Raw genomic sequence first — 17,808 nt, 5'->3', positions numbered from 1 at the left:
ATCCCTGATGATAGAATCTTTGTGTTATTTATTTTCAATACATATATATATATACATACATACATACATACATATACATACATATATATATACATACATACATATATATATATATATATATAAATATATACACACAAACATGTATGTATGTATATATGTTTATATACATATAAGACTGATGAAGCTGTAAACCGGTTTTGTCAAGTTTGGATCTGCATGCTACCATTTTTAGATGAATTTATGGCAGTAAGTGAGAAAGTGGCTGAGGTAATTTGGAAAATTTACAAATCCCCAAATGAAACCTTTTAATCTTACATAAAAAAAGAAATGAAAAAAAAAAAAAAGGAGAAAAAGGTTTATTGTAAGATGAAGATTGTACTCCAGCTTTTTCACAGCCAAATTAATTTAGTTTGGTGTCAGTTTTTGTTTTTGTATTTTTCCCCCTTTATAATTTTTCTATCTTGCCTTTTTGTCCCCCTCCCCCACCCCCACCGCCAAATTCTGTAGTCTGTGTTATACACATGCACACTTGTACATACACACACATTTATATTCACATGTATTTCACACACACATACACGGATGCATAAACATACACGTTCAGATACATGCACACAGACACACACGTATATATATAATATATATATATATATATATATATATATATATATATATATTATATATTATATATATATCTTTAAAGGGACATTGGATTATTTTTTTTTTCTCCAAACATCTCAGCTGCTGCAATTCTCAGTCACCACACTTCCCGTATTTCCATCATGCCCTTCTATCATGAGGCGATACAAATACATCAATGCTGGTTCTTCACAGAAAACTAAATCCTTTTCTTTTGTTTTTGTTTTTTTTTTTTGTCTTGGAAAGAATGTGTTCATAAGAGTCACAAGTTCGGGAGAACGAAGAATTTGAATAACTAAAGTATTCTCAGTCATCAGATATGCTTGCTTTCACAATTTAAATGTTTCTTCATGCAGTTCCTTGCTTTTTGATTTCTGGTGTATGGTGATAGTGTATTCCAATAAGAAAAATGAATATCATCCCCAGTCCCTGACTAACCAAGCTGGTGCTAATAAGTCAATGATGACTTTTTTCATTTTTCCAGTTTTTTTACCAACCAATATGGTTTGGTCAAAGTATAATACAACAGTTACTACATGCACTTTCTCCATTTTTATCCTTTTTCAATTGTCCTGCAAGAACAATACAAAACAAAATTTATTATAATAATGATATATACAGAAATGTACATATATACACATAGAAATATGTATGCACACAAAGACATGCTTTACCCTCTCTTACATACACAACTTTATGACAAGATAGGACCAAATACAGATGGCTCTTTGGTAAGGTGTAGCACCCAAAAGTCATCTGACAGATGGTTTTAAGTGAAGCACTCTAAGTAGCATTATAATGCATGGTTTTAGAGAAAAAAAAAATGTTTTTAAATCATCCACTGACTAATAGAGTCACTCACATGTTGCTGGGAAGAGTAACGCCTGTGAGATCAATGGCCAAGGGCACACTTATGTTTTCAAAGTGTATCATTGCTAGCATTTATAGCCCAAGCAGCCAAGTATATTATTTGCCAATGTTAAACCCTAGTAAAGTTGACTGAGTGTTGTTTTAATGCCACAGAATTTTTATTAACTTCTAATTTCCAGCAGGTTAGGGAGGGAGGAAGGGAAAGAAAGAAATAGAGTAAACAGATCCCTTTGAGCATCAGTTTCATAACCAACATGTTCAAAAAACAGCAATGAAACTAAAAGTCTGCATCAAAATGAATATCTCTTGAAAACAACATTTCTTAAATTATGTTTTAAATATTCTTACTACTGAGGCGCAGGCGTGGCTGTGTGGAAAGAAGTTTGCTTCTCGACACACATATGTTGTGGGCTCAGTCCCTCTGTGTTCCAATTTGGGGAAAATGTTTCCTACTGTAGCACCTGGCCGACCAAAGTCTTGTGAGTGGAGTTAGTTAGATGGAAACTGAAAGAAGCCTGTAACATGTGTATTACTGTTTCCTTGCCTTCACAGTGCATGCTACTTGTAAATGAGTGTCACTATCATGCAAATGGTGCTATTCACTTCCAGTCTTGTGTCTGGTTGTGATGAAATATTACCATGCCAGGAAACAAGTGAGGGTTGGTGACAGGAAGGGCATCCAGCTGTAAAAAATATCTACCTTAAAAATTTCTGACCAACCGATGTGAGTATGGAAAAGTGGACATTAAACAGATAATGATGATGGTATTCCAATACATTTTATTTTTAGGCTGTAAACATCTTTATTTTTACATAAAACCTCAATGCTGGTATGGGTTGAACAGTTTGACCTGAGTTGGCAAGCTGGAGAGCTGCACCAGGTTCCAGTCTGATTTGGCTTGGTTTCTACAGCTGGATGCCCTTCCTAGTGCCAACCACTTTATAGTGTGTGCTGAGTGCTAGAGCTGGCATGATGGAGAGCTGCACCAGGTTCCAATCTGATTTGGCTTGGTTTCTACAGCTGGATGCCCTTCCTAGTGCCAACCACTTTATAGTGTGTGCTGAGTGCTAGAGGTGGCAAGCTGGAGAGCTGCACAAGGTTCCAGTCTGATTTGGCTTGGTTTCTACAGCTGAATGCCCTTCCTAGTGCCAACCACTTTATAGTGTGTGCTGAGTGCTAGAGGTGGCAAGGTTGAGAGCTGCACCAGGTTCCAGTCTGATTTGGCTTGGTTTCTACAGCTGGATGCCCTTCCTAGTGCCAACCACTTTATAGTGTGTGCTGAGTGCTAGAGGTGGCAAGCTGGAGAGCTGCACAAGGTTCCAATCTGATTTGGCTTGGTTTCTACAGCTGAATGCCCTTCCTAGTGCCAACCACTTTATAGTGTGTGCTGAGTGCTAGAGGTGGCAAGGTTGAGAGCTGCACAAGGTTCCAGTCTGATTTGGCTTGGTTTCTACAGCTGAATGCCCTTCCTAGTGCCAACCACTTTATAGTGTGTGCTGAGTGCTAGAGGTGGCAAGCTGGAGAGCTGCACAAGGTTCCAATCTGATTTGGCTTGGTTTCTACAGCTGGATGCCCTTCCTAGTGCCAACCACTTTATAGTGTGTGCTGAGTGCTAGAGCTGGCATGATGGAGAGCTGCACCAGGTTCCAATCTGATTTGGCTTGGTTTCTACAGCTGGATGCCCTTCCTAGTGCCAACCACTTTATAGTGTGTGCTGAGTGCTAGAGGTGGCAAGCTGGAGAGCTGCACAAGGTTCCAGTCTGATTTGGCTTGGTTTCTACAGCTGAATGCCCTTCCTAGTGCCAACTACTTTATAGTGTGTGCTGAGTGCTAGAGCTGGCATGATGGAGAGCTGCCCAAGGTTCCAGTCTGATTTGGCTTGGTTTCTACAGCTGGATGCCCTTCCTAGTGCCAACTACTTTATAGTGTGTGCTGAGTGCTAGAGCTGGCATGATGGAGAGCTGCCCAAGGTTCCAGTCTGATTTGGCTTGGTTTCTACAGCTGGATGCCCTTCCTAGTGCCAACTACTTTATAGTGTGTGCTGAGTGCTAGAGCTGGCATGATGGAGAGCTGCCCAAGGTTCCAGTCTGATTTGGCTTGGTTTCTACAGCTGGATGCCCTTCCTAGTGCCAACCACTTTACAGTGTGATGAGTGATTTTAATGCGGCACTAGCACAACTATTTTGCAGGATGATCCTCTTCACCAGTGAGGAGTGACCTTTAACACTTCTGGTGTGGAAGATGATCAGTAAAGGCAAATCAACTGATTTACTTCATAATAACTATATAAATATACTTTCAAAACAACAAAGTGAATCAAAATTGATATGCCATACTAGAAGAGCCATGCTAAATCTGAGATAAATGAAATAAAGATACATACCCTGGTTATTTGGTTCAGGTAAGTTTTCTCTTGCTACTAGATGCATCACAGTCTTCCCAAGTGGGAGCTGAAGAGCTGCAAAGAATAAAAACAATAATGATAATTTTTCATCAAAACATAGCATTGTTGCTTAGATGTTTCTAGAGGATTAATCACTGGTTGATTGAGTTTCAGATGGTAGGGGTGCCAAGAAAGTGCCTATATGAGTGAAAGATTATTTATATTTATATATATATATATATATATATATATACACTATAGCCTCGGGCAGACCAAAGCCTTGTGAGTGGATTTTGTACATAGATGGAAACTGAAGGAAACCCATCATATATATGTGAGAGTGACCATCGTTTGACAACCAATGTTGGTGTGTTTACATCCCTGTAACTTAGTGGTTCGGCAGAAGAGACCGACAGAATAAATACTAGGTTTACAAAGAATAAGTCCTAGGGTAGATTTGTTCAAGTAAAGGAGGTACTCCAGCATGACTGAAACAAGAATGTGTGTGTGTAAATATATATACATATACAAAGAGAGAGGGGGGGGAGAGGTGAGGCAGGGGGAGAAATATACATATATATGCTTGTCCTTAAAAGTTTGGCAAATAGTAATTCATTGATTAACAAATACCTGTTTCATCAAACATGTACAAGAGCTCACTGCCTGCTGGCAAGAGTTTTCAGAAGGTCCAAAACCTCAGAGCCCAGAACCCCCACGATCAATATTGGTAAAATGAAAGGAGAGTCTAGTGAGATTGTTTAAATGCTAGTGGAGACAAGACAGCTGCATAAAAAAGTGATGATTGCTAAACAGGGACAGAATCTATAGAAGAAGGAGACCCTGGACGATGTGAGACAAGTAGTCAAAGCTGATTTTGAAATGATGAGCCTCACAAAGGACAAAACAGAAGACCCAGATGATTGGCAATTTGTTATGCTTGAGCAGAACCATTTCAGCTCAGCAAAAAAAAAAAAAAAAAGGGTCATGTCCAAAAAAGGATACTCTGTCAATCCTAAAATCACCCTACTAGCTAAAACACTATTCATTCAAGTACTGTAAAATGATACTGTTTATTCACCTACACTTTGTCTCTTCACTAGAGCCCCTTATTACCTCCATCCACCTCCTCCTACTTGACTCAATCATATTTCCTTCAACCCTGTCACAAAAGTGATAAGTTACTATTGATCACACCTCCACTTGAGTGCTCCATTCACTATATCCACCTCTACTCCCATCTCCAACCATGTATCGCTCTCCTCTCACACACTTGAGAACTTACCATACAACTTTTCTATTTTTTTTGTAAGTGGTTCTCAACCATTTTTGTCCAGTGGACCCTACTGATTCTTATTTTGCATGTGTGGACCCTCAAAGCCATTCAATGTCAAAAAACTCCTATTGTATTTTTATAATTAAATATTAGGAATTGCTTTTAAAAACATTGTTAAAATATTGTAGAAGAATAGCATTCATAATTTTTAACAAGAAAATCTTATATGGACACCAGATGAGAACCTTGTAGCCTGAGTGCACACCCTGATTACCTCATTTCTCTCTTTTGCCAACTGGGGAAGCCACGTATCTCATCTTCTGCAAGACACAAGTGGTGAGGAAATGAAACAATGCATTTGACAGAAACCAGGCACACTAGGTCAAGCTAGCTCATTATTCTGAAAGGAATTGGTACAGAGCTAGCGGTGTAGTCCACTCTAAGAATGCCACAAAGAGCTGAATCTCCTAAAAAGTAGTCAATAATTGGGTGTCTATGCATATTTGAAAGGCTCCACCATTCAATCTCTCTTTGATCCAGGTTTATTCACCTACAACAAAACAGATGAAGAGATGGGGTCTTACTATTGCTTTGTGCAAGACACCCACTATGGCTGCCCAAGCTGAGATATTGGCCCAAGCCGAGATATTGTGATAGTTGCAGCAGGGTTTAGTATCATTGTAGGAGAGAAGTCCTTAGTGGAGGGCATTAGAGTCAGGGAACTCGGAACCACACAAGGAAATACCTTGTCTGCTGCCACAACAACCTTTTTATCACAAGTACTGCATAGAAGAGAAAACAGAATTAGAGAGATAAAGCTTAATCTTGATGTCTTAAGACAACCTGCAAAGCCATGGAATTTAACAAATTTCATAATTGTTTGGAATGGAACATTGCTATAACGAGTTGTTAGAGACTATTGGACAGGAGGCACTCATTCAGGACTACACAATTTTCTTTAGAAGAGACTAAGCAGAGATATGAAGCATCTCACAGAGCAAAACAATACCAATCTAGGCAGGAAAGGGCCTAATGGTTGGAAAGGCAGTGTAGAGAAAAAGAAGATTTTCACCATAACACAACAATAGGCAATTCTGTCATAAAAAAAAAAATTTAGAAAAAAATTTCCAACCAAACAATGCAACATTAAGTATGAAGAGAGCTAACAGACTTGAAGGATATTCTGAGAAGGTAGGAAGAATACTATCAGGATGTCCAGGACTTTGCCGATTCAAACTGTAACTGTAGCAGTAACATACTGCACTGCATGCTATAAATTCTGAAAGAGGAAGTGAGGGAAGTAATTTGGCACCAACCCAATAACAAAGCAGTAAGTGGTAATGACCTTCCTGCAGAGTTACAGACAACAAACAACATGATGACAAAAGTTCTCACCAAGTCGTGTAATAATATCTGTGAGATAGGCAAACAGCCAGCAGACTGCAGGCAAGCAGACTTAGTTGAACTACCTAAGGCTGAAGAAGACACAGTTGAATGCTCGGAACACTGCACCATAGCAGCAAAAGCAAGATGTTGCTGGAAATTCTGCCAAACGGGATGGAATGGATTACTGAAGAACAGTCTACAGAAGTGTGAATGGAGTTTCATAAAGGGGTGAGCATGAGGGACCAGGTCTTAATATCAAGAATCTCATCCAAAAAGCCAGCAAACATAATGTTCCACTGTACACGGCATTCATAAACTATATAAACAAAAGCTTATAACTGAGTCTAGCATTCCACGACAAGAGAGTCATTACACATGATGAAGGTCCAGCAGTTAACTTATGGCACAGACTGTACAGTGGTCAGCAAGCAGTTATTGGAATAGAATGCAAACTTAGCATCAGCAAGGGAGATCAACAAGGGTGTCATGTTTCACATGTCTGCTTTGTCCACTATTACTAAGAGATAATGAAGAGGGGTTAGCAGATGATCTTATTTGAATCCACAAGCAGCAGCTGTATAACTTTTGTTGTTATGCTAATGACACTGCAGATTGCTACTTTTCCAAATGAACTCCAGGAACTGATCGACAAAGTTAGCACGTTTCAACTTGAGATCAGCACCAAAGAAGACCATGGCTGATAGCAGAAATCCAGAGCAGTTCATGACATGATGCCAGTCAGCAAGTCCAAACTACTGGGTTCCATCATTGACCAAACAGTAGACTACAGACGGGAAATTAGGTAAGACTCGATCTTACCTTGACTTCCTGGCTGCAGAGTGTGTGTGTGTGTGTGAATCAAATAGCATCAGTATCCCTAATTTATATCCACTTCCCATGATGGCATGGATTGGATAGGTTATATGGTCCAAGACATGGTAGGAGACTTTGTCTGCTCATGAAGTTTACCATGGCACCCTAACACTAAAGAAGCTGTCATGGCTTTGATAACATAGGACTAAAAAGTCCTCTCGATCCATAACCCTATGCTGAGCTAGTCACTTGACAGAATATATTAGATGGATTTTATAGTGGCATCATCACTAGTGAAATTTCCTTGAACTTTGCAAATCAAAAAGGGATCCTCACAACTATATGTTGTATCCATTTGAGGCAAGTGGGTAAGGTGGAAAGGGAGTTCAGAAAATTAACAAAAGTAGGCGCAGAGAAAGAGTAAGAAGCAAAATTATGAGGGAGTGGGGCAGGGGACAAAGCAATCAAGTGACAGTATGGAGGGAATGATAAATGGGAGACACTGTAAGAAAAAGAGACAGACAGTAAGAGAGGCCATAACTGCAGGGTGTAATGAAAGATAGTAAACGCAGTGGGTGGAACAAATGATGAAACAGTTATAGAAACAGTTAGTAGAAAGAGTGTGTTAGACATATCAATAATGAGTGACACCTGGGGAAAAGGAAGTGGTGGCTAGTAATATAGAAGGGTAAAGTTAACAGGGTAAAGTATATCAATAAAGGGGTGAGAGAAGGGGGAGTAGTGGCAGGTAGCACATGTTTATAGGTGAGTGGGAATGGGAGAGAGGTGGGGTGGCAGTAAAGAGTATCAGGTTCCATCAGATCTATTGCAACTTGTGTTAGGTATTGCAATGCAAGAGACACCAACGAAGATGGAGATGCCAATAAAGAATAGCAGAGGAAAAGGGGTGTAGGTTAACAGCATAAAAGGGTTATTATGTTAGCTGGTAAGAGTTATAGATGTCAGTGAAGGAGTTAATATGAGGGGGTGGGAAGGAAGCATTGACAAGCAGTATATAAGGAAAGAGATGAAAGTGTACCAGGTATTAAGAGATCTGCTGGAATCCCTCATTACTAAAAGCAGTGCAGTTTGGAAGGAGAGAGGGGCAGCAAACTACAGATGGTGGTAGAGGCAGGAGAAATTAAGTCACAGACGGTATGGTACTTTGAATAAAAAGGGATAAGAGATATTTGAGGATATCGAGTAAGCAGTAGGGGCAGCAATGGGTGACTTAGATACAAATGTGTGAAAAGCTAAGAATTTCCTAGCCTCCATCATTCCTTGCTCTCAGTTTAATATAGGTTTTGCCAAGCACTAGCTATCTCCAGTGTTTTTTCACACAAATGCAGCACTTTGAGATCAGTGTTCACCATTTTGTTTCAAGTATTTCTCATTTTCCCTCTTCCACATGTTCAATTCATTTTGAACACTCAACACTTCCTCATACAGTTGCTATTCTCTATACCAGTATTCTTCAACCATCTTTCTACCTCTGGACCCCTTTGATTTCTATTTACACTACTGAACCCCCATAGACATTTGAAGTTTTTTAAAAATTCAATTATGTTTTTAGAATTAAATATCATAAGGGATTGTAAAAACGAAAAACATTAAAATATTTTGTATACAGTAGAAGTATAACTGATTCATAGCACTTAATTTTTAACAATTAAATCTTAAAGGGACCCTAAAGGGTATATGAACCCCTATTGAGGACCACTGGTGTATACTAACCACATACTGCTATCAGCACAACGTTCTCTCTTTCATATCAGACTAGATTCCTCTAATATTCAGCTTTTCTGAGCTTCAATGTTTATTCACACTGATGTTTCCCTATTAGCAAAGCATGCTTGCTTGCTTCATTTTTTGTCAGGTTTTACCTGTCCACTGAATTCAGGGTCCCGAGTCTTGACTACTATGCATTATCGTACCTCATGCAAAGGAATCAATACCATCTGCCCATCACACTAAGGGGAAAGCTCTTTATTGCCTGCTCCCCATAACTTTTTTTCCAACCCACTCTTACTCTGCTACTACACTTCTAAACATCTGCTTCCACAACTAATTAGGCCACATATGTAACGAAATATATCAACTACTTTCAGAGAGCCGTTTGGGTATTTGAGAGAATCTATTTCCTGAATGCTTTCAATGATTACAGTTCCAGTGCACCTGCTGCATATGGAATCTACCTTCTCTGTTAACTTGCAGATGATTCTCACATCTTATACACCCATTCTTTGCTAAGCACACCATATCATATTGCTACCTACTCCTTTAATGCATATTGAGTACAAACATTTTCAAGACTATTTTACTTCCTACTTGCTAAAACTTTTGCTTTTGCTTATTTCACCTTAACGCTTTTATTACCATATTTCTGTTGAATAACATTGCATTTGCTTCAATTAATTTTGAAAATAATAAAGAATTTGATAAAATATCTTGGTCATTACTAAGCTGGTAATTGGAACTTTAAAAATTAATGAAGAATTTTAATGGGAAACTTTCATTTAGATCACATTATATAGAAAGTTTAGATCATGGGTTGGTATCAAAAGAGTTAAGGCCGACCAATTCTAGGTTTTTGTTTTCACCTCTAAAATTACCACTCCTTACTTCTCACAGATTCTGCTATAAGAGCTAGGTCATCAGCATACAGATGTTCCCATAAACAGCTAGTTTTAAGTTGCTCTGTTCTGCTTTGGAAAAACTATAACAGACAGGAAAGGACTGTGAACTTACGTTCTGTTACTACATGCTAAAACTATTACTACTCAACTCAATAGTAATAAGTGCACTTCTATAAAGTATCTGCACAGCTCCCAAAAGTCATTCACCTATTTCAGCTTCCTTTGTAACTCTAAGATAACACAGCAAGGCATTCAAAGGCATTCTCAAGATCAATGAATGCTAGGGGCTTTCTCTTAGCTAAGAACTTCTCTTACAGTTGTCTCACAAAGAACATGGCATCAGAAGCACTTTTCAGCACAAAGCCAAACTGCATCTCACGCAGGCTTCAGAACCATTGGCTGATGGTTCATTTCCACTATATTAACACTGTTGGTTGATGTCTTCAACTATAGCTGAAAGTTGACTAATAACCTGTGAGTGAAATTTGATAGATACAAACTGGAAAAAGCCCTTTGTGTGTGCATGTGTATGTATGCATGTATATGTGTGAGCACAACCATGACTGAGTATATATATATACCTTGTTTTGATAAATGCAGATTATAAACAAAACAGTCCCATTTCTTAGCAATTCTTAGCAAAAGCAAAGCCAGGTTGTTTCTTGCTCAATAGACTAAAAGAATTGTCAATTTCTTTAGAAATCGATAAAAGGTTAGTGACAGGAAGAGCATCTGCTTCCAGGAAAATTTACTTCACAGTTATCATCTGCGCAATGCATATTACACACACACACACCAGAGGCACCCACTACACTCTCAGAGTGGTTGGCATTAGGAAGGGCATCCAGCTGTAGAAACATTGCCAAATTCAGACTGGAACCTGGTGCAGTTCTCCAGCTTACCGGTTCCAGTCAAACCATCTAATCCATACCAGCATGGAAAGCAGACATTAAATAATGGTGATGCTGATGATGTATGTATATAAAAATATATATAAATATATTTTATAGACATGGTTATGTGGTTAAGTAGTTTGCTTCCTAACTACATGGTTTTGGGTTTAGTCTAATGTGTAGTACCTTGGGTAAGTGGCTTCTACTACAGCCTTGGGCTGACCAAAGAATTGTGGCTGGATATGATAGATGGAAACTGAAAGAAGCCCATTGTGTTTGTGTGTCTCTTTGTCTCATTGTTCAGGATACACGTAAACAAAAACTGCCACAAGTGGCAATATTTATTTCCAATCTTCTGTGGAGAATTATGGAATTATGGTCTGGTTTGGAAACAGGAGAGGGCTAGTGACAGGAAGGGCAACCAGCTGTAAAAAAATTTACATCAACAAATTGTATGTAACTCATGTAAGCTCAGAGAAGTGAGTGTTAAAACAATTATGAAGAAGAGGACATATACTCTCTCTTTTACTCTTTTACTTGTTTCAGTCATTTTGACTGTGGCCATGCTGGAGTACCACCTTTAGTCAAGCAAATCGACCCCAGGACTTATTCTTTGTAAGCCTAGTACTTATTCTATAAGTGTCTCTTTTGCAGAACTGCTAAATTACGGAGACGTAAACACACCAGCATCAGTTGTCAAGCGATGTTGGGTGGACAAACGCACAAACATACAGACACACGCACACGCACACACACACATATATATAGGACGGGCTTCTTTCAGTTTCCGTCTACCAAATCCACTCACAAGGCTTTGGTCAGCCCAAGGCTTTAGTAGAAAACACTTGGCCAAGGTGCCACGCAGTGGGACTGAGCCCGGAACCATGTGGCTGGTAAGCAAGCTACTTATCACACAGCCACTCCTGTGCCTAAACAAATAAACAAGTGAATTATATCTGTGTATATGGGGGTCATGCAGATCATGGTCAATAACTTGTTAGCATCCAGTACACAAATGGCTTGTATGGAACTCTTGAAAGAAAAATAATCGATCAATAAAAAATATCAATCAATATATACGATTCACTTCATCCCATTTCGAAATTATTGGAATAATTTTGACAAGATGACAAGTGCTACACAACGCCAAATTCAAAAGCAACTTGCATTGTGGGATATGCAATAAATAAACAAATGAATTATAATGGACAATTACAGTTCAATACAACATGGATTTTTGTTTTGTTTTGTTTTTTTGCTTTTGAAACTGGTCATACAAAACTGTGACAGCTATTCTTAAATGCATATTTTATAAATATATATATATATATGTAGAATAGTTAACATGAATGGTGTTTAAAATTTACAATAGCTGTTCTGGTAGAATTTTATTTAATATATTCTTAAAAGATTACATCATAATATACAACTCACCATCATCAGGTAAAATTAGGTAAAGTGGATATAGCCATCATTTGTCGGACTGGACTAGGCCAACAAATCATAGCTAAATCCAAGTTGACTGTTTAAAATTTTATCTGATGATGGTGGAATGTCTATTATGATGTAATTTTTTGCAACTATATTACATAAATTCTACTGAAATGCCAGTATTTGTATTCACTGTTTTATGCTTATGCTGCCCTGATGCTCTGCTGGCGAGTCAGATCAGTGGTTACAAATTGGATTTGGTACTTGCATATCAACAGTATCCCACCAGCACTTGAAGTCTACAATATTGTTTTATTTCACTGAGAGCTCTCTGTGATCATACCTAGCCATTTTCTAGCATCTTACATGTTGATGTGCCTTGATTCTTAAGGAATTCATATAACCAAATATCACAACTGTCCAATGAATGGGAACATGAAACTGAGTAACAATCTTGTGAAAATTTTACAGCTTTAATAAAAGCATATTACTCTACCTTTTTGGTATTTGAGTACTATTTTCCCACTTTGTTTTGCACTTACATGCTCACCTCTGTGCATGTGTGTGTATATAGATACATACATAAACACAACCATATTTATATTTATCAAATTATTGGACCAGGTTATGGAAGCCACAGAGAGAGAGAGAGAGAGAGAGAGAGAGAGAGAGAGAGAGAGAGAGAGAGAGTTATCAGTTGATTGTTAACTTAGATGAGATACAGTTTGATTTTGTGCCAGGAAGAAATACTACTGATGCCATCTTCTTAATAAGACAACTACATGAGAAGTTTTTAGCTAGATAAGTTGCTGTATGTAACATTCAATGATCAGGTGAAAGTCTTCAATAGAATCCTTTACTCTGCAATCTGGTGGCCACTGAGGAAGCTGGAAGTGGACAAAGGGCTCGTGAGTGTCTCATACAAACCATGCACAGGGTGCTGTCAGCATGTGAGAGTTAACAATGAATACAGTGACAAATTTAGTGTGCAAGTAAGGGGTCTACTAGAGCTCAGTGCTTGGTCCTCTTCTAATTATCATTGTCATCCTTGCTAATAAATAGAGGAGTTTGAGACTGGGTACCCCAGGGAATCTTTATATGCTGATGACCTTTCTTACAGTTGATCTATAGAAAAGAACATTCATTTGTGAAAGGAAAACAGACAGATCTCTGCTTCTATCAAGGAAATGGCTTTGCTCAATACATGTACCAAATGCTGATTCCACTGCACCTTTTGTGCAGTGGAAACACAGGCAGTTTAACACTGAGATGAGATGTAGATGCTCTCAGTTACCCACAAGGATCCCTAGACATAGTAGATAGTCTCTATAACATAGGTGAGCTAATTAGCTGTGATGGAAGACAATTAGAAAGTAATAGTAACCAGAGTAAGAACAGGCTGGAGAAAGTTCAGGGTGCTATTATTTTTGTTGGCAATAAAAGGTTTTTAACTCTCAGAGTGAAAGGTAGATTGTATGGTGCTTGTACACAAATTGCAATTCTATATAGTAGTGAGATGAGGGCCCTGAATACAGAGAACCTGATAGAAAGAAATGAAGCAAGTGTGCTCTTTTCAATGTGTAATGTCAATGTTCATGAATGATGGAATACAAATGAGCAAATGTGTTAAGAGAAAAACTGTGCAGAAGAAGAATCAAATGAAATGTACTTGTTTGGCCATGTGATGCGTATGGATGAGGACAGTTGCATAAAGACGTGGCTATCACTTCTAGTAGACAGAACCTATGGAAAAGACTCTGGATGAGGTGGGAGGAAGTGGTGAAGGCTGACCTCATGATGTTGAGCAGCATGGGGGATGACAGGACCAAGATGATTGGCAGGTGAGATGACAAAGGACTGAGACAAAATCCACTGCTTGAAAAAACCTGCTCAGCAATGGTAGCACAGTATGACTGAAGTTCAGAAAGAATAAGGAGTATGTATAGTAATCCCTCGCCATATCACAGTTCACCTATCACACACTCAGTACATCGTGGATTTTTCTGGCAAATGTATGTAAATTTATATCATGGGGTTTCAGCGGCTAATAGGTATTTGTAATCTTTTAGATTTTAATTATTTCTGTGGGAGGTTTTGGAACATAACACCCATGATAGTCGAAGGATTACTGTACACAATTAAAATTGTGAACACACAGATGCACAATATAAACGTAACTGCCCCTTCCCCCTCCTCTAGCATCTTTGTCACATCTATTTTCCCCTCTCATCTAGACAACTGGATCCCCACCGGGCCCTTTGTCACCCACCTATCTATACCTACCCTCACTTTTTACTATTATCTACCCCATCTCAGTTTTATCCATAACTCACTCTCCCACAGCACTCTTACAGCCTTGAACCTCACCATTCATCTTCCATTAGAACGTATTACAAACCATTTTGCATCAGCTTTTCTGTACTGCCCATATCCATGCTCTCTCTCTCTCTCTTTCCCCTCTCTAAGCTACTCCCAATTAACATCTACCTGTCCATCATTCTTACCATCCCTCAATTCATGTTTATTATTGATCCCCCTCACCTACTCTTGTTTCACCACTCACCACATTCATTTCCTCAATACATCTGACCATCACCTCAAACCATGTTTATATCCATCTCTTTTGCAGAACTGCTAAGTTACGGGGATGTAAACACACCAGCATCAGTTGCCAAGTGATGTGGGGGGGGGGGCAAACACACACACACAAACATACATATTTATATATATATATATATATATATATATATATATATATACATATGTAGGATGGGCTTCTTTCTGTTTCCCTCTACCAAATCCACTCACAAGACGTTGGTCGGCCCAAGGCTATAGCAGAAGACACTTGGCCAATGAACCTGGAACCATGTGGTTGGTAAGCAAGCTGCTTACCACACAGCCACTCCTGCGCCTATATATGTATAGTATGTAATCATTATTTTAATTCTTTTTCATTCTTTTACTCATTTCAGCCAGTTAACTGCTATGCTGGAGCACCACCTTAAAGAGTTTTAGTTGAACATATCGACCCCCACCCCCAGGACTTATTCTTTGTAAGTATAGTACTTATTCTATCAGTTTGTTTTGCTGAACCACTAAGTTGCAGGAACATAAACACACCAACATTGGTTGTCAAGCAGTGATGGGGAGGACAAATACAGACACACACACACAAAGATAAGCTACTTTCAGTTTCCATCTATCAAATTCACTCACTAGGCCTTGTTGACCCAAGGCTGTAACAGAAAATACTTGCCCAAGGTGCCACACAGTGAGGCTGAACCTGAAACCATGTGATTGGGAAGCAAGCTTCTTAACCACACAGTCACACCTGTATTAGTATAGTATATAATTATCACCATTATTTTAATGTTTACTTTTCCATGGTTGCATAGGCCACACAAGACTACATTAGGGTGGACTTTCTGCAGCTGAATATTTTCCCTGACACTAACTTCCACTTGTTTCTAAGCTATGTGACAATCTCCCCAACTTTTGAACCATGAACATCTGAGGCAGGATTACAAGGGTAACTGGAAACAAATCACACAACATGAATGAGCTGTTTGTTTACGAAGATTATGCAACATGTCAAGACATGTCCTGAAGCCCAGATATACTTTTATAGAGGACTACCAGCAAATGGCATTGTTTGTATGGAGAAAATGAGGCTTTGTTGACAAATATCAAACTCTCACAAAGACAAGAGGAAATACAAACTCACTCACACATCTATAAATATATATATATACATATGTGATGGGAGTTCTTCAGTTTCTGTTGACCAATCTCACTCACAAGGAATTGTAATATAGCAGAGGACACAAGCTGTCAGTGACAAAGCAGTAGGACTGAACCCCTAACTATATGATTCTGAAGTAGACTTCCTATCCACACAGCCATGACTGCACACACACAATTGAAGTGTGATGTAGAATCATGTAGTCATCACAGAAAGCTCCTCTAACAGATATGGCTAGCAGACCATTTAATAATCCAATTTGGAAAGCTATAATGCTGAGTTCTATGTAGCTAAAATGCAGGAGATCTGATCAATGAAATTATTTCAAGGTGAGTATATAAACCATCATAAGTCAGAAGGTATGAGAGGTGAATGTATTTACTTAATCACTTAGGATTATAACTATTTTGCAGCCTTCATTATATAAGAATTTCAGGGTGGAAGAATTGGTATAACCATGATACTCTAGTGATCTGATGAGCTAGCTAGCTTTCTTTATTTGCACCAATTTGTAAACATACAATTGCACTACATAATGCATAACAGGCACGTTAGTGCAGACATATAAAAATACTTTATTATACAAGGAAACTATTACCACATGAAGGCTGCGAAACAGCTGTAAACCTAAGGATCACAAGTGATTAAATAAATATATTCACCTCTCATACATTGACATTTTATGGTTTACATACACACACACAATCATCATCATTTAAAGTATGTTTTCCATGCTGGTATGAGATTCAATGAGTCAGAGGACTGAATCATATTCCAATGAGTGCTTTGGCATGGCTTCTGCAATTGGATGCCCTTCCTAACATCAAAAACTTTACAGAGTGTACCAAGTACATTTTTCATGGTACCAGCATTGGTGAAGTCAACATGTATCTCATAAGGATAAGACACCCTTCAACTGAGTAGGACTCTAGTAGACAGAGAGGAGAGACAATAGCAAGGTATTAGGATGAGATTCCAAAGTACAAGAGGGTGAACAGAAACTGGAAAGAATGGTGGATAGTGGTCACAGGTGTGTACAAGAAGAGTAAGTGGTAATTAGATACATTAAGAGTGGGGGAGAGTGAGGGATGATTAGAGATACATAGGGATGGAAGAAGATGTAGAAAATAGTTCACAAGGGTAGAAGGATAACTGATGGTAAGTACAAACCGGAGGGAAGGTAAGAGAGAGTAGGTAATGATTGGCACAACGGAAAAGGTAAGAACAACAGAATAAGTAATAAAAGAAATAGAAGATAGCGGACAAAAAAGAGGTTTTGGTCAGTCTGGGACTATAGTAGGAGACATTTGCCCAAAGTGTCATACAGAGGGATTGAACAGGAGACCACACACAGTTGGGAAGCAAGACTTTTAACCACACAACCATGTCTGCTGTATGCAGTAGATTAATGCAAAGTAGAAAATTTTCATTCACCCAAGCAATACCAGACAGGTACTGCTGGTTATGTGTGTTTCAGCATTCTCTTATCATCATCATCATCTCTGTTTAGCGTCCGCTTTCCATGCTAGCATGGGTTGGACGGTTCAACTGGGGTCTGGGAAGCCAGAAGGCTGCACCAGGCCCAGTCTGATCTGGCAATGTTTCTACGGCTGGATGCCCTTCCTAACGCCAACCACTCCGTGGGTGTAGTGGGTGCTTTTTACATGCCAGACGAGGCTGACAAGCGGCCACGATCGGATGGTGCTTTTTACATGCCACCGGCACGGGGGCCAGGCAAGGC

At 38.9% G+C, this 17,808-nt stretch overlaps 1 protein-coding gene across 1 annotated transcript in view; it reads right to left on the bottom strand.

Annotated features, from left to right (window-relative positions):
* Positions 1 to 750: 750 nt before the first annotated feature.
* LOC115222581 (ubiquitin-like protein 3) overlaps positions 751 to 17,808 on the bottom strand; it is an 80,013-nt gene continuing 62,955 nt past the window's right edge. The window contains exons 4-5 of the mRNA XM_029792861.2: positions 3,894 to 3,968; positions 751 to 1,211 (exon numbers count right to left, since the gene is read on the bottom strand). Of these exons, the coding sequence (XP_029648721.1) occupies positions 1,150 to 1,211; positions 3,894 to 3,968 (137 nt within the window). The 3' untranslated portion in view covers positions 751 to 1,149. The remainder of the gene's footprint in view (positions 1,212 to 3,893; positions 3,969 to 17,808) is intronic.

Source organism: Octopus sinensis, linkage group LG20 (assembly GCF_006345805.1).
Source record: "Octopus sinensis linkage group LG20, ASM634580v1, whole genome shotgun sequence".
Lineage (NCBI taxonomy): Eukaryota > Metazoa > Mollusca > Cephalopoda > Octopoda > Octopodidae > Octopus > Octopus sinensis.
The sequence above is the reverse complement of the archived record's forward strand: the minus strand, read 5'-3'. Positions and strand labels throughout refer to the sequence as shown.